The sequence below is a fragment of the Molothrus ater genome, chromosome 3 (genome assembly GCF_012460135.2).
Source record: "Molothrus ater isolate BHLD 08-10-18 breed brown headed cowbird chromosome 3, BPBGC_Mater_1.1, whole genome shotgun sequence".
Classification (NCBI taxonomy): domain Eukaryota; kingdom Metazoa; phylum Chordata; class Aves; order Passeriformes; family Icteridae; genus Molothrus; species Molothrus ater.
The window spans coordinates 46,227,687-46,254,429 of record NC_050480.2 but is presented as its reverse complement, the minus strand read 5'-3'; the positions used below and the strand labels follow the sequence as shown (position 1 = coordinate 46,254,429).

Genomic DNA, 26,743 nt, shown 5'->3' with positions numbered 1-26,743 from the left:
CTTTGAATCCACTGTAATCAGGAAGAAATTTGGATTCAATGGGACAAAGTCAGTAAAGGACACTAAAAGTAAATAAACAGCTACAAAGGAAACGATCCCAATGTTTGAAACAAAAACCCCTATGTTTTGCATGGTGGTGTTGCCATAGCATGTTGCAGTGTGATTTGTGTGTCGTCTAAACAGGTTGGATCTATAAAACAACATTGTACATGATAGCACTATACATGATAACTCCATTATAATTCAGTAGGAAGTTCCATATTAATAAAAAGTTTGTAAAAGAGAGTGCATAGAGTGGGTAACACATACGGACCTCTGCGAGCCAGACTTTTTCCCAGTCACAGTGCCTGACAAGCTGCAATGCTACATTTATTCAGGGCATTTTGAGCTGCCCAGGGGTCAGGAATTGGCTGTGGTAAACACTGTGCAAACAGGTGGCCATGAGGGGGCAAATAGCAAGCTGCAGGTAGAGGGGTTGGGAATACAGTGCAGGAAGGGAAAATGGGAAGACAAGACTGGGAGATGCTGAAATCCCTCCCAGAGCAGCCTTACAGATAAACCAGCAGTTCTGGGCACAAACATGGGAGCATTGTGCCCTGCAGCCATGCCCAATTTTCATCCTGCTAATCTCAGGGCAGAAGTACCAGAATAGCAGCATGCCAGAGATGCAAGGCAGGCCCAATAAACCAGCTGTGAACTAGAAATGGACAAGAGGATTTCTGGACATTAGTAGTTTGGTAGAAGAGGGGGATTTTTTTTTCTTTTTCGCAGAGCAAACTCTGAAATAAAATCTGTGATTTTGCTTTTTTTCCAACTACTACCTGTTACCCTGGGTGGAGTCTGTCAAGTCGGGTGAGGTATGAAAGAAAAACATGTCACTGCTAGATCTATAATCTCTATTAGACTGACAGCTCTCAGCCTTGAAAATTTATCCAGAGCATCAGAATGCTCAAATGCAAACCTTTTTTCCAAGATGACTGAATTCATGTCAACCACTTCCTCAGGACCTCTTTCCACCAGACATCCTTGTTCTTCCACTCTTGTTCTTGGTTGTGATGAGTTTATAATATGTAATTATCTATCTTGGTACAGTGGTTCCAAACAGCAGGGATGAGGGAAACATTTCTGAGACTATTCTACACTGTACAGATTAACTTGATCAACTGTGAAGTGAGGAACTGTGGAATAGATCTGTTCTACTGATTAGTACAGAAGATAGGTGTGAAAAGGGTCTTCTGCAACCTGGATAAAGCTATTGTCTCTGATTTATTGAGATGAAAATTACAGTTTCTCTTCTCTGATGGTTTGCAATATTTAGACTAATTTTCACTGGATTTTTTTCCTCAGTTATATCAAATATATTTATATTATATCAATATATTTGTATTAAACTAAATTGGACCTCAGTTTCTTCCATTTGAAATGTTTAATAAAAACACAGTAACCTTGGCTGTGTCTAGGGACTCAGTCTGAACAGATGGACATGCAATTCATTATCTGATTTGTTGACTCTAGGAGGCTCCTGATCAATGTTAAACTAAATTGGGTTACACTTGCTTCAGAAAGCATTTGTTAAACTAGAAACTTTAGAAACTTTGTAGAGGGCAATTACTCTGTACTATTTCATGAATTACATGGAAATAACCTATTATAATGAGTCATTATTTTAGTCTGATAGAGAAAAATTAGAAGTGGAACTATACACTAGGCTCAGCTTTGAATTTCTTTGACATTAAAGGGTTTTCTTTCCAGGAGATTTTAGTAAGCTGGTGCAGTTCAGGAAAGGTCTAAATGCTCAGTTTAAAAACTGACTAATTAGCTGCTCTGCAGATTTTATAGTGCAAAATTGCTAATGCCTTCAGCAGTCCATGGCAGAAAATATGGTTAGCCTTAGAAACAGGTCTGCATTCACATAAAATATACACAAGTTATAGCAATCTGGAATTTGCTACATGTAATATTTATTACTGAACATTTTATAGTTTGTATCTGAGTAGTAACTCCAGCTATCCTTGGTCTGCCCCACTTACACTCCTGGGTACTGTGTGAAAATACAGCGCACAGACACTGCAGCACTACTGGGACGAAGCCATCAGACAAGTGGAGTAACACGGGCAACCATGTGTGTCACAGCTTTGAGTCAGAGGCACAGAGAGCAGTGACACTGCTCTGGGCTCCCCCCTGCCTGGCTCAGCCCCTCAGCTTTCTCTTTGAGATAATAAAAGTCCAGTCACCTGCAGCTCCCCAAGGGACTAGGGAAATTAAAGATCTAAGTGATGGAGCAGGAGGATCTCATTGCGTGCTAAAGCAGTAGAGAGACCAAAACCAGCAGTTTCTGTGACATTTAAAAACTCAAATTCTTTTGAAGAATTCACATGGGGAGAAAAGCTATTAAAAATATGAAAAATGAAAAAGCTCAGCAAATTTACCTCAAGTGCTAATATCTAAATTACAGGGTGGAGAAGTAGGTGAATATACACTGATAATGTTGATGGGGGCAAAGAGGTTCTTTAAGGAACAATTTTGTCTGTAATTTCTCATGTACATGCAGGACTTATGACAGTGGCAGACTGAGCAGGACCAGAGCCCCAGCTTAGCTGTGATTGCTGGTCTGGAAGCCTCGAGACAAAAGGACCTGCTTTACAAGGGGATGAGTTAATTTAATTTCCACCCCATGCAAATTTTATTGTCCCACCAGGAACTAAGTTAGTGAGGCAAGAAGGGGTAGCCTCCCTCCTTAGAGCTGTGGGGGGAGCCACTCCATCCTCATGCCTTGATGCCATGACTCCAGACACCACCATCAGTGTTAGCATTTCATCTGTCATAGTTATACAGAACAGAAAAAAAGAGATGCTTGTATGTTTGTGAGGTCTTAGGGAAATACAGCCAGTACAAAGCAGACCAAGCTCAGTTCTTCATATATTAATAGTAAGCTATCAAACTATATTTATCTCCTCTCATAACCTCATAAACAAGGCCCCATTTAATAATTCTGAGTTTGAAACCATTATATCTTATATTACCTGTATCCTTTCCAGCTGCCTTCTCCCACTTACCTGGAAGAACTTGCTGACCAGAGTCCTTTGATTTTTTCCCCCTCCAAACCAGTAACAATAGACCATTTCATGCATGAGATTTGAAATGCAAAGGCCATAGAACAGAGCACATTTTCACTGAGTTTCAATCCAATGTCCCTTAACAGGACATTGTGAACTACTGCCTAGAGATGGAAATTAAAACTCATAAAAGTAGCTTCCTCAGTTCTTATCAGTGGGTCGTAGACTTTCTAGATGTTTAAACAAGTGTAATCTCTTTTCAGATTAAAATCTATCCCTTTTATAGAGGAACAGAGCACATAAATAATTTCATCTGTTAATCATGAAATTTTACTATATGAATAGGTAAAACTTGTGTACCCTACTGTGCCAGACCAAAATTCCATCTAGTCCTGAAACCCTGCCAAGGGCTAGATTTTTCTCAAGTATAGCATTATCCAAGAAATTCAATGCAGTTTCAGCTCTGGAATCTCATTTTGAATTTACTTACAGGTTATTCCCCAAAATTAAACAAAAAACCAGTTAGAAGAAATATAAATCACAAAGCTGCTTATTTAAAAATACAAAACAAGAATGAAAATAATAATTAATTGTAGAAATGAAGGCCTTCTCCATTTCAGGAAGAGATGTCTTATTCATATTTGAACAAAAAGAACAAATAAATAATTGAAATTTTTATTTTGGCCTACTAATTTGTAAAGACCCCTAGTTTAAGGAGTTTTTTTAAGAACTGTGCCCACAGAGGAATATTTTAAAGAACATGCCAGTGAGGAATGGCCTCCTTGTGCTGTTCTGCAGTGACTGGAGCTAAGCTGCTGTGCTCTGTGCTGGAAGAGATGAGCTTAGGAGTAGCACTTACACAACCAGGGTCATTCAAGTGAGGAGGAAACACAGACTGGTCAGGTACTGGGCCAGTGTCTGTCATTTTCCAGCTGACAAAAATTTACCTGATTCTTAGGCTATTTGCAGGAATGAGAACTGCAGAGAGGTACAGAAACTTGAGGAGTCAGGCCCAGGACAAACATACTAAAAAAATATTTTTCTTGTGCATCAGTTCCTTGGAAGCCTACATTTCAGATGGTTCTTCAAATTCAAACTACCCCATCTGGCAAGAGGTTTTAGGTCAATCACAAATGAGAGCAGCTCATCAGTAAATGCAAAGTGCAAAAGGAGAAAGAAATGGATGTCACTGGATTTGGAGTGAGCCAAAACAGGAAAGCAGTTGTTCAGCCACTGCCTCCTGCTTCAGATCATTGCAGGAAACAGTTTGGGCCTAATAAGAAAGGAACAAAAGGCTGAAAATCTCAGCCAGAGGCAGAAGGATTTCCCTGCACATGTAACCACTTAGCACTGCAGCTGTGCTGACTACTTGTTCCCCAAATTCAGTAAATATTAGCCCTTTCCCCTTCCTCACATCTGAAAGAGAAATACACCTGCACAGATGGTTGACAGCAGCATCCTGTGCTGCTGTGGAAGCTGAAGCAGAATTTGAACCCCAGAGCAGTGCTGAAGCAATTCCCTTGTGCTGGCAGAGCAAGGGCTGCCTCACCATGGAAAGGGATTTACTGCTTCTTCTGCCATGTCGCTCCAGATGTGCTCCTGTCAGAGGCTGTTTACCCCCCAGCTCTGTGTGTAGTGCCCTGCAATGTCACTTGGAAGCTTTCCCTGCTGATCTGGCTGAGCTGAGAGTGTGCTGCAGGTGTTTCACATGTGAGCAGATGGAGAACACTGAGTCCAAGGAGGGCTGCTTCTCGCCCCACATCTCATTTTCCTCACAGTGGGACTCTACCTCTCCTTCCCCATCAGATGCATGGAGTTCTCTTTTCTACCGCTACCAGTATAGGTCCTGGGGAGTAGCACCTGCACTGGCAATAAAGAAACATGAAAAAGGAACAGTTGAGGTTGCATAGCAGAAAGATAATTAATCTTCTAAAAGGAAAAGACCTGATCTTTCTCTACCATACATTTGAACTCCAATGCCTGTAGACATTTCATAGGGATTTCTTTTAAGCCAGATGTGTAAGGAGGCTGTCACTGACTTTTTTCCTGGATCATTTGAGGTGTTAGGGTCATGCTGTGTAAATGGGTCAGTCAGCACAACTGTATTTGACAGCGTTTGTACATAGCTTTACAATTTTGCCCCCTAAATTTGCTAGAAGTAAAGCTGAAAACTCCATGTCAAGCAGTTAATATGCTCAAATAGGGACTGAATGCTGAGGCCAATTGATTTTGTACTTTTAGATGTACTTGGTCACTCCACCTGCTGTGCTGCCTTCTTGTACTCTGACTCCCTTGTCAGGGTATGTGGGCAGGATTCCATTTTGGCATCTGCATTATTAGTAAAATTCTTAAATAGTTGTCCAAAGTGCATTAATACAGCCAAAAAAATCCTAATCATCTTTAGAATTTAGCCATATGCTTCTAAATGCTGATGACAAGAATATATTGAAAATATTAAAGATCTCCTTTTCATTGTTCAGATAAATATTTACTACTTCTGATTCGTCCCCCTTCCCCAATTTTCTTTAATCTCATTAGCACAGGAAGCATCTTCATATATTACAGCTCTGAAAACTGCCATGTTAGATGCAGGTTCCCAAATCAAAATCTGTCTTATAGAAATGCTATTAACATTGTATCTGAAATAGTTAGGCTCAGCTCTTAAATTATGACCCACAATGGATGATCCTTACATCAGTCTGTAAATTAAGTAAATCTGGAAATCTCCCAGAAGCAGTAATTATGAAACTCTACCACAGAGAGCTAAAGTAAAAGTATACTCTGGAACAGAGTTTGAAAGGAATATTTTGTGAAGTGGAAAATAAGAAGTCCCTGCAGATCTAATAAGAAGATGTGATAATTCTGTGTCTGGGCCTGTGTATTAAAAGCTTATTTTCCTAATCAGAAAACTTAATATGATTCAGAATAAGCATTTAAGAAGATCTCTTAAGGAGGGTGTATCTTCTAAGCTGTCACTTTTCCAACTTAGTGAAAAATTAGAACTTCTAAGGCATGGAAAGAGGCCATTTGTTGTTGTTGTTGTTCACATGGAGGTTTCTCTGAGGCAGGGCGGGGAGTTGAAGGAAGGGGCCATCATCCAGTGATCCAGTGATCACTGTAGGGCTTTGGAGAAAAAATATCTAAAGATCAGCAATATCCAGGGAGCAAGTTATGTGGAACACAGAAAAAAATTGTCATGACATCTTACTGTGTCTCTAGGGGGAAATTCAAACACTATGTAGAAAACAATCACAGAAATCAGAATCAGATCAACTAATAACTACCTTTTGGCCTGATTTTATGTCAGGACTTCCTATTTTATGTGATAACATAATTCATTCCTGAGATGCTAGAATTTGTTTATAGTCCGTCTAGAAATTCCAGATTAAATAGTTGTTACAAATAATAATAAAAATTTATTTCACAGATTTTATACCACAACAAGCATTTATGCAGCTTTCCAGTGTAGTATTGAGCAAATTGTAACTGATAGAGAACTCCTGGTTTTAATATTTTAATTAAGTGGGTTATGCAGTTCAGTACTAAAGGGAACTCATACATGTTTACAGAAAGTAACCAGACTTGTACACCTGTGAACTTAAGTGCAAATAACCTAATGAAAAGCAAAGATAAGCATATGTTCAATATTTTCTGAGATTATGTATAGCAACAAAAGTCCTGAATTGTCTAACAAAATTGTCAAACAAAATGTTAATCTCAGAAACGCTTTTAATGTTTTAAATTGTGTTCCAAGGCCACACTGCTGTTGAGGCTCTTTTGACTATTTGAAAAAGAAAAGATGTCTGTCTTACTAAAACAGCTTGCCTGCTGCATAAAATCCCATAATTTAAATCCCATAATTTAAGGGTTAGAAAGTATCAAGAAGGTGTGAATTTAATGTACATAGAAAGTGGCAGATGCAGGGAAGACAGTGTGCCAGGAAGGAGACTTTCCATCTTTCAAAGAAGTAGGTAATAATACTGTCAGGTGATATGGGGAACCTGATGGATGACCAGTCTAACCCAACAGTGCGAATCATGAGTTCCCTTTTAAATTATGTTGTAGGGGCAGTATTAATCCTAATTTGTTCAACTTGTATTTCCCAGTACAAAGAATAAAATAGTTATTCTTCCTTTTATGAAGACCCACTCTGATATATTGCATTTGAGCAAATGCTCAGGACCAACTTACAGATCCCTATGAGCTTAAATTTAATTGATAATGACAATAGGCATTAAATTGTGTAATTCCACTGAGTTATAATACTGCAGATGGCTTAACAATTTATTGATATGGCAGAATATGTTAATTTACTGCAGAAAATGAAGCATCTCTCCATAGTTACAGTATTTTTACTGTATTCTCCTTGAAACCAGTTTGATATTTCTGAATTGGGCACTTAAAATGAACAATATAATAAATGTAAGTATTAAATACCTAACTGGTGAGTTAGAGCCATTTTCTCTTTAATGTTTTATGGTATATTTGTGTTACATTGTCAGGGTATGCCTGTGATGTCAGCTTGCTGTGCCAGCTCTGCCTCTGTTGGATCAGAGCCACAGTAGGATGGCACTTGGAGAGCTAACTCCTTTTATGTGGCCGTAGGAGAGCTAATTCCTGTTCTGTGGTTTCTGTCTGGCTCAGATAAAGCTCAAATCTGCCTGAGATATACCAGAGTGACATACCTTACACCATCTTCTTCATGCTGTCGACCTAGCTCGTGGGACAGTCATTACTCCTTATTAAAAGAACTTGTTAAACAATTGAAACCACATCCTTGCAACAGGAGGAATGATGAGGAAAACAACAATGTGGAAATCCAACACCTTCAAAGCAGTGCTATGCAGTCACATGTTAAATACCTGACCAATGTTCCTTATAATTAGTAAATATGGCCTCAACAAACCTATAACTGTGTTCATGGAAAAGCTGCTTTCCTACCTATATGCAATCTGCCTCTTACTTTCTTACCTTAACTCAAAAGTAGTTTTTTTTGTCCTCTGTGACAGAGCTACTGCAGTTTGCCCATTTATCTTTGCAGCACAATGCACTCCTGCTTGTGGTAGCCTTCAAGTTCTGGGTGTGACTGACAGCAAAAACTTCAGCATTAGTTTCTCATTAGCCTAGAACAATCTTGTTCAAAATTGGCCTTTAAATTTGCTGGCTTATTTTGTGAAACAATCTGGCTGGCTGGCAGTGCAGGTGTTTAAGTGTAAGGGCTTCCTGTGGTTTAAGATTTGACAGACTCCAGTTGGTGCCCCTAGTTATTTGAGAGTGATGTGGCAACACTGAGTGGTTGCTGATGAACAGGTTTGCAGTGATCATGCCTCTGTTTTCTGTTTTTGTTTTTTGTTTTTATCTTTTCCTCAGGGGAAATCGCTCACATCAAAGAGGTTAACCAGTCTAGTGCAGTCCTACTAAAAGGATCACCTTGTAGCATGGAAGCAGACTCAAATCATTATACATACTTTGTAGCTCACTGATTGCCTGACTCAGAGGACAGTAGAACAAGATGTTGCATGAGCAAGGACCTGACTTGTTTTCTTTTGTGTATACTAAGGCATTACAGACTCCGAGGGACTCTCTAGCCTTTCGATGCCTCCATTTCGAAAACTGTCTGCTCACTTCCTCCTTCATATCAAGCTGGATCTGTGTCTTTTTATTTTCTGCAAGCTCAAGTACAGTGAAAAAAAAGCTTCTGCTAGGCACAGTTTATTAAAAAAATACGTCAATCAAAAACTGGAAGAAATGTAAAAATGCATATATTAATAAATATACATATGGCATCACATTTATTGCACAATAAATTAGAACAGAAGGTTTCATTTCACTGATGTATTCACATTGAGAAAGAAAGCCTGTGTCTTTGTCTGTTGTCTGTATATTCTCTGTTAATGTTTCTTGCATTTATTTTTATACCATATTTAAAAAAAGAACACCTTTTACTCCAGATGTATTAAAGTTGATCCTTTCTCTGTAAATTTGTGTATGTTTATATTGTTGTTTTATCTTTCATTAAAAGATGCAGAATCTCTTTCCTTTGGGAAGTTTGAGATTTTAATATTGAATCTGAAGATTAGTCAAGAGCAAAATGATCCCCAAAAGTTACACACCTTGTGCTTTCTAAAAATTGACATGAAATGGCATTTTCTTTCTCTCAGTGACACCTAATCAAACACACTTTATTGATAATAATTTACTTTTTCTTTTCTTTTTATCAAGCTAGCAGCAGAGAGACCTTTCCCGCTTGCTCACCATGGCATAAGCAAACTTTTCTTTAAGCCAGGCCCTGCTGCTGTGTAACAGCGCAGCCTGCGCGGTGATTGGAATGGACTGCACTTCCTTAGGAATGGACATGAGCAAAGCTGCCTGAGAATACAAGGCTGCACTTGCTAAATAGGAAGGACAGTGCTTCTTTCTCCTTGCTGTCACTTGCGACGCAAGGCAGCATTTTAAGCTGAAAAGGTGGTGCTTTAGGAGTGGTCTGTGCTTTACTGTGCAGTAAAGCTCTGGTAGCAACGCAGGAGCAAGCTGTCATTTTAATTCCAGGGCTCTGTTTGGGGATGCTGTTGTGTGTCCACTGCTGAGCTTACTCACACATAGACCTGTTGACAGATTTATGAGCGTGTGTTGATGTTGCCTGTGAGACAGTAGATATAGAGCTCCTGAAACTATATCTGAACTGGAACCAGAAATCTGCTTGGCCTAAGAAACAACACTGTCGGCTGATAGAGGTGATAGAAGGATAGTGAGACAGAATCTCAGAGTAGAAAAAAAAGGATGGGAACTAAGTCAAATGACAAAATGCTGATACCTCCAGGGCATGGTAGGGTGCACATGACAAACAAGCCTTTTTAGCAATGCACAGAATAGACTCAGGACAGCCAACTTTACTACCATCTGTCATGCTGACTTTGGTTTGATATTGAAAATCTTGTTTCAAAGAGACTATGAATCCTAAACATGCATACACAAAGTAGGATGGTCATAGGTACAAGGAGACAATCAACTTGAATGCCTTAATACCAGAGACATCTCATTGAGCATTGAAAAACCACCTGCATTGGTGCCATTAGGGACAGGACTGTTGTACACAGCAGCTCTGGGCAGAAGGGAGCTGGGCTGCCTTCTGCAGGGAGCACTCACTTCTCCACCAGCTCTGTCAGTAGCCTGGTGCAGCCACAACCAGGAATGCAGCGTCTTAAAAGAGGCAGTCTGAGTGAGCCCAGTACAAAATGTATTACAAATCCATGAATGGCTGTTCCCTATAATCTGCTCAGTTGAGGTTTTTTGAGGTTTGGGGCTTCTGTTTGTTCATTGTTTTCATATGCCACTATGTTTCTGGTTTCTAGCTAGGATGACAATTACTGCTTTAAAGTATGTCTGTTTTTGTTAGCACGATTCTACTAAGCTTTTATAGAAATACCCCATCAGAGCTGGGTCCTATCAAGATCTTAGCAAGAGCTCCATGCAGGTCAACTCAAAATATTCACAACATAGGGAGATCAGATGAATTTTAGTAAGTAGCTGCAGTGAATCACAGATCTTAAACTGAGATTTAATTTTACCACTGAAATATGAACTCTGAGACATGAGCTTGGGGCCAGGCAATTCACAGAAATCTGAGCTCTGCTTCACTTCTCACTGCCAAATAGAGATATTTATTTCCAAACTCCTGCTGCCACCAATTGCATCAACTGGTATATTGCCTCCTTTTCCTTAGTAGTTAACTAATTAGATACCACTGTCTGGTTCAAAGAATCAATGGTTTCAAATACCTAATGTTTCAAATTCAAGCATTAGGCATTTCATGCAACTTCACCCTAAGAAATATTTTCTTTTTTTTTTCCAAATCACTTTGCAACACCAACTGGTCTATAAAAAGTCATGGAGCATTGGTATGCCTGAACCCATTCTGTACTTATTCTAATTCGTTCCTGTCATGGTTTAAATCCATCTGGCAACTAAGTACCATGCAGCTGCTTGTTCACTCTCCTCTACCTCCAGTGGGACTGGGAGACAAAGAGGAAAAAGTAAAACTCATGGGTTAATATAAGGAAAAATTAATAATTGAAATAATTTCTATTAATAATAACAGTAATCTTAATGAAAATGAGAGCAAGAGAAGAAGGAATAAATCCTCCACCCAAGACAGACAAATTATGCACAATGCAATTGCTCACCACCTGCTGACCGATGCTCAGCCCCCGAACAGTGATCAGCTCCTCTTGACCAACTCCCCCAGTTTCTGTACTGAGCATGGTGTTCCATGGTATGGAATATCCCTTTGGCCAGGTCAGTCAGGCATCCTCTGGATGTTCCCTCTCAGATTCTTGCGCACCTGCTCCCTAGCAGAACACGGGAAACTGGAAAGTCCTTCCCTTAGAGTAGGACCTGCTCCACAAAACCGAAAGCATCGGTGACTTACCAACAGTATTCTCATGCTAAATGCAAACCACAACACTGCACCAGCTACTAGGAAGAAAGTGAAATCTATCCTAGCCAAATCCAGGACATTTCCTTTCAAGAAATATGAAGTCTGTATTGAATGGCTGTCTCTCCCTGTATTTGCACAGGATTTAACATGATGTCTCTAAAGTAAAAACAGGCATTACTAATAAGGATGTCAAAGTAGTCAGGGAGCTGTGTTAAGGTTTCATTTGAGCTTGCTCCAAGTGATACAACTCCACTGTTACATATGAGTGAACTTGGCCCAAACAAAATCAATCATACTACTAGGGGATTTTTAAAAGGTTTGTCTACAATCTTCTGGTACTTCACCTCATCACTGTCATCAGGCAGTGAGTGATACAATACTGGGACTGGAAACTCCAAGCAGGCACAAACTTCCTTTTGCTTCCCCACAGAGAAAAGCCAAATTTTTGTTTCCAAATTTATACAAAGATCCACTTCAAGAATTAAGATTGTCTCAGATAAAGGCATGTTTGTACAAAAACCAAACAGTTGCAGTATGACTTTGGTTACACAACAATTTACTAATTAAAAATGTCAATGAGGTCACAAATCTGCTGAGGAAAAATGGACCAAGAGAGAAAATCACTCTGAAGGAACCATATTTCTTGTCTTCTAGGGAAAAGCCATCAGTCAGTGCCTCCTGGCTCTGCCCAAGAAGCTTAAAACCCCCATGTGAGATATTAATTGTAATAGTCCTTAAAACAACTGGTTGGAGCCTGAAACTTTCATCTGAGAGTTGGGGTTCTTCAGCCTCTTTCCCCAAACATCCTTGTACATAAAACAGCTCTAAAGCCTACATGATGAAGTCTTTGATGGTGCTGCTACACACTTAGATGGTTTTGTGCTTCCAGATCAGCCTGTGAAGGAAAATGCCTGGTGGGAGAGGCAGAAGATGCCCTGGCACCTACCTGACAACAGTAAAATATTCACCCATTCTTCTGTAAGAAGCAAGTAAAAACAGTCCTTCAACCCTAGAAAAGCAAAGGGAGAGAAAAAGGGGCTTACAATAGTGATGAGTTAAATTGCAAAATGCTGAGCTGAAACAGTAGTGGAGGCCTGCCAAAAACTAATGAGTTGAAGGTGAACACAGGACTGAAAAATGGAAATTAATTGTGGTGACCAGAACAGAACCAACAAGGGAGGAGAACTGGAGAGCTGAATAATTAGGAGCAAGAGAGGCAGAATGCAGCTGGGGAATTGCCAGCCTGTTGGCCACAGCCATGCTGAGCTGGAATTAAAACCTGAAAAATCAGGCAAGATCAACTGTGACTGGCACCTTAAAACCCAACAAAAACATTTTTTTCATCTAGAAAGCAATACTGAATAATAATAAAATATCTGAGGTTGCCTTTTTCAAATTTCACAAGACATAAATGCCAGATAGTCTCCTAAGAAATAAAAAATAGGAGGGCAACAACCAGTTCCAGAAATCAAGACCTGTAGGAATTAATTTAGGGTGTTTTTTTTAAGAAAAAAAAAATTAAAGCCAAAGCAGGTAATATAAGTCAGGAAAGGCTGTTTATGATATGTAACTGGAACTAGGAGTTGGAAAAGCCAGAGATTTATTTGAAACTCTTCCAATTATTTATTTTTATGCATGGTGAATAACAGCATGCATAAAATTAAATAATTTGAATTTAGGTTTTAAAACTGACATGTTTTTTGTCTTTTCTAGCTAAAGACATTGTGCACAGAGCTAACACTGCCCTTATTATAGTAGGTGCATAACACTGGACTTATAATAACAGGACACTAAAACATAGGAATTTTGCTAAAAGAATTTTAATAGCCACAGAGATTTAAAGAAATTAAGGTTTTAATCCCAACATGTTTTCAAGGGAAATTATCAGCAAATTATTTAAATATATTCTGTGTCCACAATTCATTTAAGCAAGTTGCTAAGTGATTGTGACTCACACCAGTCTGCCTTTTGATCTGACTGCGCTGAACAGATTTTATTCTCCTGTGAATTGAAGATGTGCTGAAGTCCCAATATTAAAGAGGTGAAGGGGAAGAGAGGATGGGTTCTCTGAGGGTGGATTCCCCTCCTCATGCTGTTGCCGAGTGTGGAGTCCTCAAGTGGTATTGAAAGTACAATTGAAAGTGTTTTGTTTATATATACATCAACTTGAGTGTTTCAAAGTCTCTCCAGGCAGTCATTACATCTGAAACAATGAAGTTTTGTTTCCCTAATATCTAAAAACAATCTTCCTTGCTTTGATTTATCCCTTTATTTTTGACCAGGCTGCTGCACTCGCTACAATAATATGTTCCTAACATAAATGGATATTGCAACATCACAGCCTCCTTTGGTTTTCTCACTGGTTTTCTCTGAAGTGTTGAGTGATTTTATTATTCTCCTCTGGGCCAGGGGTTCTTACAAATTTCTTGGAGATGATTCTTGCAGGACTCCCACCAGAGTTTTACCGGAGGAGGTCAGAGGATTGTTGTTGTACTTCTGCCCATACACACAACTACAGGACTTGCCCATTTTGCAGTAGATTGCCTCTTCTAAACTTTGCCAGTTTATGTGGCACAGTGATGCCCAGATCCTGTGCAGTCTAGCATAGATGGGTGCTCCCCTTTGTGTGTAGCTGACTCTTCTTGGGTCAGTGAGGTGTCTTGAGTTGTCTCTTGAACAGCATTGTCTTTTTCAGACCATCTTTCTCTTTTCCCAAGATCTTTTTTTATCATTATTATTTTTTATTCCACCTGTGCTGCACTAGCAGTCCTTTTTTCTGGTGGTATCTTTATGTGAGAGTGAGGAATCTGCTGGCCTGGTTCTTTAACACAAACACTTGAATTAGAATGAGTACCATCATCACTATTTGCTGTGAGGGATCTGTATGTGTAAATTGCAAAGAAAAAATTGTCCAGATAATAAACTCTGAGAACCTGCTCAAATGCTAGATGATAGTCCTTATTTACAAGTGTGGACATGGACAGTAAATATCAAACAATATTAAGACACGATGGTAAATGTTACCTTGTTAGTGGCATTTGCACAATTTTTATTGTACTTTGCTCCCAAAATATATCTGCTGCATTTACCTTCATTGGCTTTCTTTTTGATTTGACTAGATTTTGAAATATCTTGTTAGATTCATCACAGATGTCATCTTTCAAAGGGGGTACTATTTCCCACCCTTCCTCTTAACCTGGCAGCTGCTCCTTCAGTGTGAGTACCACATAAATGAGGCATTTCATTATGCACATTATCTGTTCTATCCATCTTTTTATTTTTTTACCCCTTTTATTTTTAAAAGATGAGTGGCAATGACATATTTAGTGTGACTTACTTTTCTACCTTTTTAGCTGAGAGGAATGTATAACCCAAAATCTATGAACTTTTTTGAGTTCATCTCTTTTGATGCACTGTTCTTTAGACAACTTTTCTTTTAGATTCTCTTTCTTCTCTCCCCCTCCCCATCGGTAACATCTTTTTTTTAGGATTCTTCATCTTTTATGGTTTTTTTTTCCCTTTGTTCCTCTGATTCTTGCTCTATTGATCTCTCCCGCGTGGTCTTATGGTGCCCACTAATGCTCTCTATACTTACCTTCTCTGTTTTATCCTTCTTGGAACTAAAGCAAATTAGGAAAAAAAACCCCAAAACTAAAGAGAAAGCATTAAAAGAAGGGCAGATCAGCGATAGAGCAGGGGCTGATGTGGATGCACAATATGCCTTTGACTCTGTCCTGATCTCAGGGGCCCATCCTTACCCCAGCAGTCTGCCTCTTCCCTTCCCACCCTGTTCCCAGGAGCTCTCCACTCCTCCTACAGCCACTGCTCCCCCAGGGTGAAGAGGAAGGGCCATGGGGCAATGTCCTGGGGAGAAGGGTGCCTGTGCACCTTCCTTCCTCACTGCTGGGGAGGTGTCTCTGGGAGCCTCAGGAGATACCAGGGAGGTCAGTTGTTCCTTTGCTTAGGTGAATGAAGATGGACATAAAGTGTGACTCCTCTGGTGCCTGGGACTGCTGGAAGGAAGGGGGTGGGTACTTGGGCCTTTCACTCCCAGCATCACCATTTGGAATAAGTAAGGAGCTTGAGCTTCTTCCATGGTAAGAGTGAGGTGAGGATATCCACAGAGTGATGCCAAATGTCTCTATCTGTTGTCAAAGAAAGTGTCTGTGGGAGGCAACAATGAAAGTTAAAGCCCAAGACTAGGAAATATTTCTAAGTCCTGGTCGATACTGATCTGGGTGGCAGCTCTAGAGACACCAGTGAACAGGTCTGTGGAAACTCATGTTGTGCCTAAATCACAGATAAAATGTTTTGGGGGAGGAGGCACAAATGGGGAATTTCATCAATGGATAGAGTAAACTGCTGATACAGTTCAGACGTTTAGATAGATATGCTCAACTAATGAGGGAATTGGTTTCCACAAAGTTGTTTTTAGGGAACTGTTAGGTTTTTAATTCTTAAGTCATTTTGGGTGACTCCATTTCTCCTTCCTCCATCCCTTATGAAGTAGTTCAGCAACCTTTCTTGACTAGCAAGGTTTTGCCTTCTCTCTCTTACCTTGATTTCCTTCTCAGCTGTTTTCCTAATCCTTTTCTGACAGTGTGGGAGACCCAAGCTATAAGGGAGTAGCTGAAGCCACTCTCCCACCCGTCCATTTGTGTGCAGAGGAGAATTTTCACTTCCATCCTAATTTTTTCCCTGTAATGAGAAAATTGAAATATTAGACTTTCATTTTGTTCCAAAGGGCTTTTCCCCAGTGCAATTCCTATTGTTCAGACCCATATAATCTACCTTTTCTGTATACTTGTGGTATTGGGAAAAAAAAAAGACATATCCCACATCCCACCCCTCGACCAACTAAAAAACAAGCATGGAAGATATGATTTTTAGATCTCTCTTCTGCTGCTGGTCAGAGCTATGTGCTACAACAGAAAAATACTTTCTCAAACCTCATTGCTGTATTAAAACCATACTCTGGGATCCCATCTGCAAGGAGTGCTGTTTTTTCCTGCCCCAAAGCATACTTCCACTGAAATCAGAGATGTAAAACCTTTTAGACTGGCTTTAAAATACAGTTACCCTTTATTCCTAAAATTGTGCTTGCTAGCTGGATGTCAGTGGTGGAATCCCTTTGGTACAGTAGAGTGGGCTAGTAGGGAGGATTTGGGTTTTTTTTTTGAATGATGGTTTGGATTTCTCCTGCTTCTTCTCTCACCCCAGACCACAGGATGTGCTGGGAATGCACCTTTGTGTCTCTAGAAAAGCTTTTGAAGACAACCTCTTTCCACAGAAAGCACGGACTAGGTGGAATGGCTTTGATTATTTTGTGTCATTTAATAAGAAAGGAGAAAGCAAGGGTTTACAGGCCAGAAGACTTCAAGGAATACGAGAGAGAGGAGGAAGTGATAAAAATAACAAATCCAGCTGCTTTTATTGTACATCTAAATAAAGATTTTTGAATATGTTACCCTCATAGCATAGGGAAGGAAAAAGAAAAAAAAAGGAAGAAAGAGGAGACACGAAAAAGCCTTTCCATGCTCAATGTGGTGAAGACGACTGATGTTGCCTGGAGAAGCTTCATCCTTTTCAGATCCTGAGAGCTTCTGCACCAGGATGGAGGTCATTACTCCTCATTACTGAGGCCTTGCCATCTTGTGCATGCAGCAGCAGCTCTACCAGAGAAAATCTGTCTGCAGCAGTCTGCATCAGTCCTTCATGTAACACAGAAATGGCTTTTTTAGCACATCCATCCCCTGCATAGTCCTACTTTCTGTTTTATATGTACTGACATGGTAGGACCTGCATGGCCAGTGTATCAGCACTGATCTGCTGCGCTGCTGCTGCAGTTTCCTGCAAAGGAAAAATGTGTAATCTGAACGGTACTACTATGAATTGTGTAATACTTGCTACAAAAAATACTCATTAGAGAAATTTACTGGATGGGACTATTTTGGTATTCATTATAACACATTGTTTGAGAAAACTAAATAGAGCATAAAATCAGAAACAAAAGAAGAAAGTCAAAGCAACTTTCTTTAACACAGTAGAGCAAACTAGTTAGGTATTATCAAAAGCCTAGCGATTTTTTTTTCCTTCCTTTTTGCTCTCGTAGTCCTGAAGTGATCATATACCTCTTTTTTTCTATTTGACGTTTTTGGTTTGAGTCTTGCTGATGCGTGTGCTGACAGCTGATCGATATCCATCGGAAACAAATAAACCCGATATTCCGCTCCTCCTACAAACCCTCCGCTGCGGCGATGTTGGAAGCGGCTGTGCAGCAATTTCGAGCTTCCCTCCCAGCACCAGCCCCCGAGAGCTCTGCCGGGTGTGCGCGGCTCGGGCGGCGCTGCCGTCCCCGCCGGGGCAGCAGTGACACCTGCGGGAGCGCGCAGGAACCGCGCCCGCGCCGCTCCCGCCGCCCCCAGCCGGGATGCTGCTGCTTCGGGAACAGCGGGACCCCTCTGTGGCCGCGCTCACACCAGCGCTCCCTGCCCCCTCCCCTGGCCGGGAGTCACACCTTCTGTCACATCCAACAGAGAGACCGTGGAAGATTTTTTTCTTACATCAGAGAAGACCATCTGCTTTTAAGAGGATCCCTGGGTACCAGTGTTGCTGCGCTACATGAGCTCCTTCTAGGATGTTGGGGTTTTATCAAGACATATTTGGTTTGTCAGAAATTTACTTCAGTAGCCAGTGGCACTTGGTTTAAGAAGAAAAAATCAGAGTGCTGTGCAACCAAATATGAAGTACCCCCAAAGGAAGAAGTAATGGTGACAGCTACGGAGCAAAGCCAATACATCAAGGTCTAATTCGACTCCGAGACATGCAGAGGCTGAGGACTGATGGAATAACCAGTTCTACTTCTACTAGTATCATGTCCCCAACAAAGACTGCCCCCCTTCCAACTGGCTGCCCACAGGGAAGGGGAGTTTGGAAGCAATGCATGGGAGCGCATAGTTGTTCCTGTTTTCCTCCAGAGCAATGAGATTTTGGACCAGTGATCTGTAAGCAAACAAGCTGTTCAGAAGGAAACCCATTGCTTTCTGATTTTAGGGAGAACCTCTTGACAAAGGCCAAAATATAACTGGTTAACAGCTGCCAGACTGCAGCAGTATGGTCTGTATTGCTCTCCATGCTTAATTTATTCTTCATTTGTTCATTTCTGTATCTTGTTAAGAATGAGAAACCAAATCTAAAAGCTGTGCTTGATTTTCCTGGGCTTCCACCTGCACAGTTTCATTGATTTTGGTCTTTCCTCCTCTTCTCCAGAGCCCCTACTGCCTCTGATGGGATTGCTGAGAAGCTCTGATTCTGTATTTCAACCTTTTTTAACTTCATTTTTTTTAATATATCCCATTCCAGCTTTACCAAAGAACCCGCCCTCTGCCTCTAAGGACAACAGGCAAACCAGAAATAGGCACCCTAACAACCTCAGGCACTGAACCATTTTGGGAAGGTTTTTCTGTGTATGAGGAGGATCTGCTCTCGAGTTTTGGTAGCTGGAGGATGAAAAAAATACTTTCTCTTCATTAGTAATAGATAAATAACCTTCATAACATAATGTTTAATGAAAAATACTTTAGGTATTTGTATGTAATATTGTTTTATTTCTGCAGTCGGTACTATGGGAAAAAATTGTCCTGGCTTTAGGGGATGGAAAGGAAGTTTGTCTTTGCTTGGATATATAGCACTACCCTTTGGGATGGTGTCATTTGATAATTCCTGCCGCATGTTCTTATAAGTAGGATGTTTTTGTTTCCTTACTGTGTCTCCCCTCAAGTCCTGCTGGGTAATATTTCAGATGGTCACGGTCAGAAAAGGCATGTGACAACTTCCAGATGTGCAAATAATCAAAGTGAGCTGCAGATCTAAGGGAGCACACCAACAAACAAATGGAGGATAACTTGAAGGGCTGCAGTCTAGGTGGGGGGTCACGTTCAGAGGAGGTGTAGCAGGCTGAAGGATAGTCTTTTATTATCTGGAGAATTCACTGATGTCTAGATCATTTGCTAAAAATGAGGTAGTCTGATGATGTGGCTGGGAAAGGCAGTAAAAACCTAAAACATGGGGTCTGGTTGTGGTTTTCCCACAGCTTGGAGCAGAGCTGGCTTCCCTGGGGAGCGAGGAAGGCTCTCGTAATGCGCCATAGCTCTGAGCTGAGCTGGTCTCTGAGCTCAGCTTGCGTGATGCATCAGAGACTAAGAAATGCCCTGCTGTCATCCACACCACCACTGCATCTGGGGCTGCACCCTTGCTCAGCTGGTGGTGCCTGAAACAGTGCTGTGTTCAACTGGTAGAGGGGAGAGTCTATCTCAGCTCAGAGAAACCTGTGTGCTTCTGTTTAGCTCCAACCTGGCTTGTATAGGCACCTTGTACAGGCAGCTTTTAGATTTGGCTTGGGTACTAATAGCTAGTTCTAAGCTGAGTTTGAGGAGCCCTTAATCAAAGCCCTTCATCACCACAGGTGACTTTTGTTAGTCCATCCTCCCAGCTTTATAGACACAGACAAGACAATTAAAAATGTGTGGTGAGACACAGCATTCCTCTTTGGGAATGTAGAACCATTCATCATCAAGATTTAAAGAACTCATATTAGTCACTGGCAACCTGGTATTTGTAGAGGTGAACGCGCATGACTGTGGTGCAGTGTGTGTGGAGCGGCAAGGAACATCAGGATGGAGGATGCGTGTTGCTTCTGTGACACAGACTGAACAGTCCTGTCTCTGGTCACAGGAGGGACAATGTTCACTCCCCACAGGATCCTACAGCAAGTTTGCTGGTGCTTTTTTGTACGCTGACATTTGTGTCACAGTGCCTGCCCTGCTGGCACATCCTTTGAAACAGATGTTATCTGCATCTGCCCGCTCTGTGTGCAACTGGCACAGCTCTGCTGGAAGATTGCTTTCCAAACCCTTCCAGTGATGGAAAGGGGTGGGCAGTATTACTACCACTATTTCTACTACTACTAATTTGTTCGCAAACACTGCTGGCTCAAAACCTGGCTCAGCTACTGATGAAGAAGGGAAGATCTGCTCATGTTGAGAGAGCTTCAAAGGTTTTGAACTACAGGCTGATGCTTTTGAAGCATAACTCTTTGGGACAGTGCTACCAACTGTTCTTTCCCCTTAGTAATAAGGCCTTATTTAAGGACATTTAGTGCAATCCTATATGGGTCTTTTTCTTCCTGGGATGTAATGGTGTAGTGCCCTAGAGAATTCAGTTCCACTCTAGGAAAAGGAACAGCTTTGTGACAGTTTGTCCATCATCAATGGCTGCTTTTGTCAGATGGTTTCTCCATATGGCATTCCTGAAGCACCTGGAGAATTAGTCTGACGAAATTAGTCTTTGGTTTTGTGCAAAGAATGCTTTTTTATGTACATGGAAGGGGAAAGACCAATACACTTCTCTCCTGGAGAACCAGACTGGTGCCTGTGTGCTTGGAGGGGCCTTAGCCTGAGGAGGGCATTGATAGCAGCCAGTGGGGGCTTGGAAGAGGCGCACCACAACATGGGTAAACACACAAAAGGGAGGAGGATCCTTCAGTGCATGAGAACACTGGTACCTCAATGTGATGCAGGAAAGTGGTGGCCATGAAGAATTAGCTCTGCATCATATGACAGATATTTATTGTGATGGCTCATCTCTGTCCTGGTCCGTGTTCGTAAGACTGAGCTAACAAGGTCATCTTATGTAGTAAACTCTGAAAATATTGGAGGCCTGTATTCTTCTACTAGCTGGGGCATTTACAGCACATGTTTCCATCACTTATAAAGTGGTTGTCAAGACTGCAAGCTCCTTGCCTATGTCCACAGGGAAAGATATAATTATGTATGTATAGTATATTAAAAATGGAAACCATTCATTGCATTGAAAGCCAACTCAAAAAGGACAGATGGGGAGATGTGATAAGGGAAATAAAGCTACTACAAAGCAGAAAATTGTGGAAGAAACAAACTAAGTGGCCTCTATCTACCAACTACCCATCTGTTGGTCATCACCAATCTCTCTACTTGCTACATATTTGGATGTTACTATTTAAAAAAACAGACAAGGGAGCAGCATGTGGAGGTCTGGCTGGGACAAGAGGAAAGCGGCTAAAGGACCTTTTTACTGGCTGGTAAAGTCATGCCTGGTCTCCCTTCAAGATTTCATAGTTTAGAAAGAATTTCAGTTTGTTCTTCAAAAGATGCGTCAGTCTGTTCTGGATTAAGAAGACAATATGCCTTCCACATTTACTCCCCCCGCAAAGACTGATTTTTGGAGGATTTACTAGTCATTTTGTTTCAGACACATTTCTTACACAAGTTGCCTTTCTTCATGGTTAACTTTAAATTCTGTCCTTCCTGAATCCTCTAAGGCTCACTATGTGGTGTTTGTCCTTTCATGGTCATTGCTGATACATACTCGCTGCACTCACTGTGCTCTACTAAAATTGTTTTGTCAGGGTAAAAATTGCAAATCAAAACATTCTCTAAGAGGGAGGACCCCAAATATAATTACGTAAAGAAAAATTCCCCAATCATTTCCAAGCAATTTAAAATTGAATATAAATCTTTCCTTTACTACCAGATGTGATCTTCCCAAAGCTTCAGACATGAATAATCTCTCCGAATTTTCCTGCTATTTCAATATCCTATCCATACAGAAACCAGCCTGTGCCTCTAACACCTATTCAGGAAAATTTGGAAACCAGGTCAATGATTGGTATCTTTATCCATTAAAATCAATGATCATACATATTTTAATTTACTTTCTCAGTTTTCATTCCCTTCCATTGCTTGTTTGCAGCTGAACCTCCATTTTCCTCCCCCTGACCCTGCCTTTTTTTAATGGGAATCTAGGAAGTTCCCTCTATTTTCCTTTTTCTGCTTTTTCTTTCCTTACAGTTTCTAGTCTCATTCCCTTATTTTAATAGCCATAATTCTCTGTTGACTGCAGATCTTGGCTATATCCTGATAAAGTCAACAGAAAGGTTTTCCCTGGAATTTCAGATGTGTTTCCATATTGGTTTTTCTTTCCACTCCTCTCCTTTTTCTTCTTGATGCCTGGCTGGCCGATTTAAACAAACATTTTCAGAACAACTTGTCCTCAGCTGACTAAACTGGTAAATAACAGATAAATATAGTTTCAATTGGGAACAGCTTTCTGGCAAAGGATGGAGAACAGCACTAAAGAAGAATTTTTCTCACCTTGAGTCATGGGACCTGGTTGGTTAAATTAAAACCATTTACTTAACCTGCGTGTAGAACACACAAACGGCAGAAATGTCCTTTACTTGTACTGATATTTTGTGCTGCCTACAGTATCCTTGTTGTTGTGAAACACAAATAGACCATTTTTCTTTCTTTCTTTGAATCCAAAGCAGCAAAAAACCAAATTTATATATTTAAGCAAAGGACTAGGCTTATTTGTTCAGTCATTCTTTTTTTTTACCCACCACCTAGACAGCTCTGTCATAAGCTCCAAGCTTCAACATACAATGATAGAATTATAAATTCTTTGATGTCCTAAGGCTGGCTACCTCCCATCATAACTCAATCTTCCTGCTACGCATTACTGTCTTCTTACCAAAGTGCACTTCACCGAGCACACAAACGGGATGTTGCTATGTTTGTTAAGATGATAATTTGCATATTTGCTATGAAGCATACAGAGGACTCCTATATATATTTTTATATGTGTTTATTCATATAGAGGGGCTAGAAATCTAGATATTACAGTGCTTTTGATATACAGAGAGAAAATAAAAAAACAATTCACAATAGTAAGTCATTGTATTTTGAAATTTATTGTAATAAATTATAGCAATAGTTCACACAACCCAGCTATTATCTCAGATTGTCTCTCTGCAGAATCACAAAAACAATCTGAGTCATCCTGACTTGATTCATGTTCAGTTCCTTTTTGGGAAGACTTCCCTCACCATCAGGCCGCCTGGTAGCATTTTTTTTTCTGTGAAAGCTCGGATTCTGTACAACAGTCCCACAGCCTATGGTGGGTTCTGCAGAATGAATCATGGAAAATATGCATCCCTGCTTGTTTGCAGCTGGTTATTTTTGCTGAGGACCATGTGGAAGGAGAACTATGCAACCATTTCCTCTGTGATACGTGTCGTTTTAGCACTCTGATAGGAATGGATTAATAGAGACTTACCAAACATATCAAAAGATGCTCAGCATTTCAAAGAAAGAAAAGAAGAGGAGCTGACATGCAGAACCAAGGTTGAGTATCAACCATTTTCAGAAAGAAAGTTAATTTATCTTTATGAATAAAGCAAGGCAAAAGAGAGTTGTTTCCCTTTTCCTCCCAGGGTCCTTTTCATGGCCTGTCACTAAATTCTTAAGAAAATTCTATTTATATTTGCTGTGGTTTTCATTTCACCTACATATGTTATATGAATTGGTACATGCAGAATATATTATTTTAATTAGTTCATGGAGCTGAATAATTAATAACTTGCTGCTCTTACCTGAAAAGCATGACAGGAGCACAGAAAATTACTTGCACTTGCTACCCTTCCTTACATTATTTGAGAGAGACCTCTCTGAGCTGAAAATGCAGCACAGTAACTTTATATAATACCTTAGACATGACATGAATAATAATGTGTGACTTCAGGAAAATGAAGGTATGCAGAGTACCAATGACACTGGCAGTTGAACAGTTCAGCAGTGACCAGCCTTGCTTCTGACAGTGTCCTGAAAAATTATGGTACAAATTTTATTGTTAGTAATAGAAGCATAAAATCATCACTGAAAACATGACAATGATTATGAAGATTTCCAGATTCCTCCATCTAAAATGAAGACTGAAGGAACTTTAGAAGCACAAAGTTGAAGTGTTTGGTTATGTGAAGTTGTATGACTGAGCAACTGTTATTTATCTGCTGTAGAAAAATGAAGTCAGGTGCAGAGAAACACGTTGTAGGGGCTGTATGAGCTGTGGGGAGAACGCCTCACCAGGGCTCAATGGGCTTAAACTGGATACACTGGTTCATGTCCAGGGCATTAGCTGGATGTCAACTCCAGGCACAAAACTGGTTGGGAACTAATGTAACCCCTGGGAATATGCATTTTTGGCATGAAGTCCTGATTTCCTCTGTATGTGTGTTGAGCTCTGAAGTAGAGTGTTTGCTTCAGGCACTCTTAAAGATTGTTCTGAGACCAACGAAAAGGCTTGAAAGCATCTTTGGATAGAAGTGGTAGGTGTGCAATCATTAAAGCATGCCAAGAAAAAGTTTAAGGATTTTGGTTGTAGATGGTAAGTATTTACTTCAGGACTAATGCTCTTCCAATCTAGCAAGAAAAGATATAAAAAGATCTTGTGGCTAGAACTGGACAAATACACAGGATGAAAAGGCTACACATTTCCCCAGGGAAATACTTAGCTACTGGTGTGGATTGCAAGAGGTTATTGTGGCTTTTCTACCATTAGCAATTTTAAAATCGAGAATAGATGTTGTTGGGTTTTTTAATCTAAAAGATTTACTCAAATTTAAACTGGATCAAATTCAAGGATGTCCTGTGTCCTAAATGATGTGGTTAGGTGACCACACAGTGACTCCTGGTTTTATAATCTGAAAATCCTATTGCTCTGACAAATAGGGCTGGAGGAGCTTTCCCTGCAATTGATGACTTGGATTCATGGATGCTCACTGTGTTTACTGGGGTCAGCACTCACCTTTCTTCCTTCTGAACCAGCTCAGCACTGACTGTCCAGGCTGCAGAGCTGCATTAAGCAGACCTGTCCTGCCTAGCCCAGGGATGCTCCTTTTTCACTTATTTCTCTCCTCCCAGGCTGGAAGCCCACATTCCTTTTTCCGAGGAGCCAGGAGCCACCTTGAACCGGGGAACTTCTGTAGCGCTTTGAGAGTAACCATTCACAAAGACCTTACAGCTCTGAACTACAGCACGCACAAAGAACACTTTTTTTCTAACAACTACAAAATGCTGCAATAAGCTTTGCTCCAATGAAACCTCTAGTAGTGGTAGTGGAGCTTGGTATGCTAGTGACTAAGGATTTGACTATCAGATAATTGCAATTATATGTTCTTTCCAGAACAACTTGCATTATTTAAGAAGAAAAACAAACTCCAAGCAACCTGGTCAGAGGTTTTGAAATATTCAGATGCAGAGCTCCAAGCTTTAGCCACTGAGGTACAGTGCAAAGTACTGCTAAGCAGGCAATAGGCTCAGGATTTATTTCAGTGACTGAACTTACAAATACAGAAAGTTCACAGAAAAGCCTGCTCTTGTGAACTTTCAACCAGCATTTGCAAACTAAGAACCCATAGATTACTTATATAATAAATGGATGCATATCTGTCCAAATGTTTAATAAAGATACTATGTGAGAAGCATGTAACAAGTCATTTTCCTCTGCAGTAACAATATATTTTTTGTATTGTATACAGGATAGTCACAATAGCAGTTTAAATCTTTTGAAGCTTCTATGTTCAGAAGATGGTATTTTGACAACAATTATAGCCAAAATGCAGGTATTAGAATAAGAATTTTCAGGTCAGATGAGACTAAAATTTGGTAATGACTGAATTCTCTTTAATTGTTATTGCTATATATGCACCATTTAAACAAGACCTTGATACTTAAAAGTAAACTGAACTGTGCAATATGATCCAGTAAAACCTGTTTTTATAAATGCTCTTTGTACCCTGGAAGACATGGGGATGGTGACACTATTGATTTTCAAAGGCCAGATCACCTGTTTCTGGTTACTTTGGTTAATGGAGTGTGCTTGGCCTGGAAGGGAGAGCACTGTTTGGCCACAGTTGCCATGCACCCTTGCAGCTGCCTGCTCCCCACGCCTGCTCTCTCTGGCTCCCCTGTGAAGCGCTGATCAAGTGCACACGAGTTACATCTACACCAGCACAGTCATGGTGATTTTCATTTCCCTGTTGCTCCCAGAGGCATGAACAGGAGCTCCAGCCCCAGGCTGACACTTACGGCCCTATTGCCAGCACAGCTGGCTCCAGGTCTGGAAGTCTGGTAAGATGAGTTGAAAGTCCTGTTTCTTCCACATGCACTCATGTTCCAGTTGCAACTCAAATATATTAAAGCAGTTTTCTCTCTCTAAATGTATCTTCAAATATCTGCATTTCAGATTTATGCTGTTGCAAATTCACTTTACATTTTGCATTATACCAAATGCCTGCTTTAACTGTGGATATTTAGGCTCGACAAGAACAGGAGGGAAGTGAGGAGAGGGAAGAGATTAAAATGACTTGTGGATG

General features: G+C 40.5%; 1 protein-coding gene across 7 annotated transcripts in view; it reads left to right on the top strand.

The window, feature by feature from the left end:
- The window catches only part of RGS7 (regulator of G protein signaling 7), a 233,350-nt gene extending 206,751 nt beyond the window's left edge, over window positions 1–26,599 (top strand). For 3 of the 7 annotated variants that reach the window (XM_036380814.2, XM_036380816.2, XM_036380818.2), the window contains one exon: window positions 8,427–8,729. Coding sequence is in view for 3 of the 7 variants with exons in the window: in XM_036380818.2 (XP_036236711.1) it covers window positions 8,427–8,477 (51 nt within the window). In the remaining 4 variants the exon portion in view is untranslated. Of the gene's footprint in view, window positions 1–8,426; window positions 9,093–25,289 lie in introns of those variants that run through there. The other 4 variants (XM_036380815.2, XM_036380817.2, XM_036380812.2 and 1 more) reach the window with 3 other exon arrangements.
- Window positions 26,600–26,743: the final 144 nt, after the last annotated feature.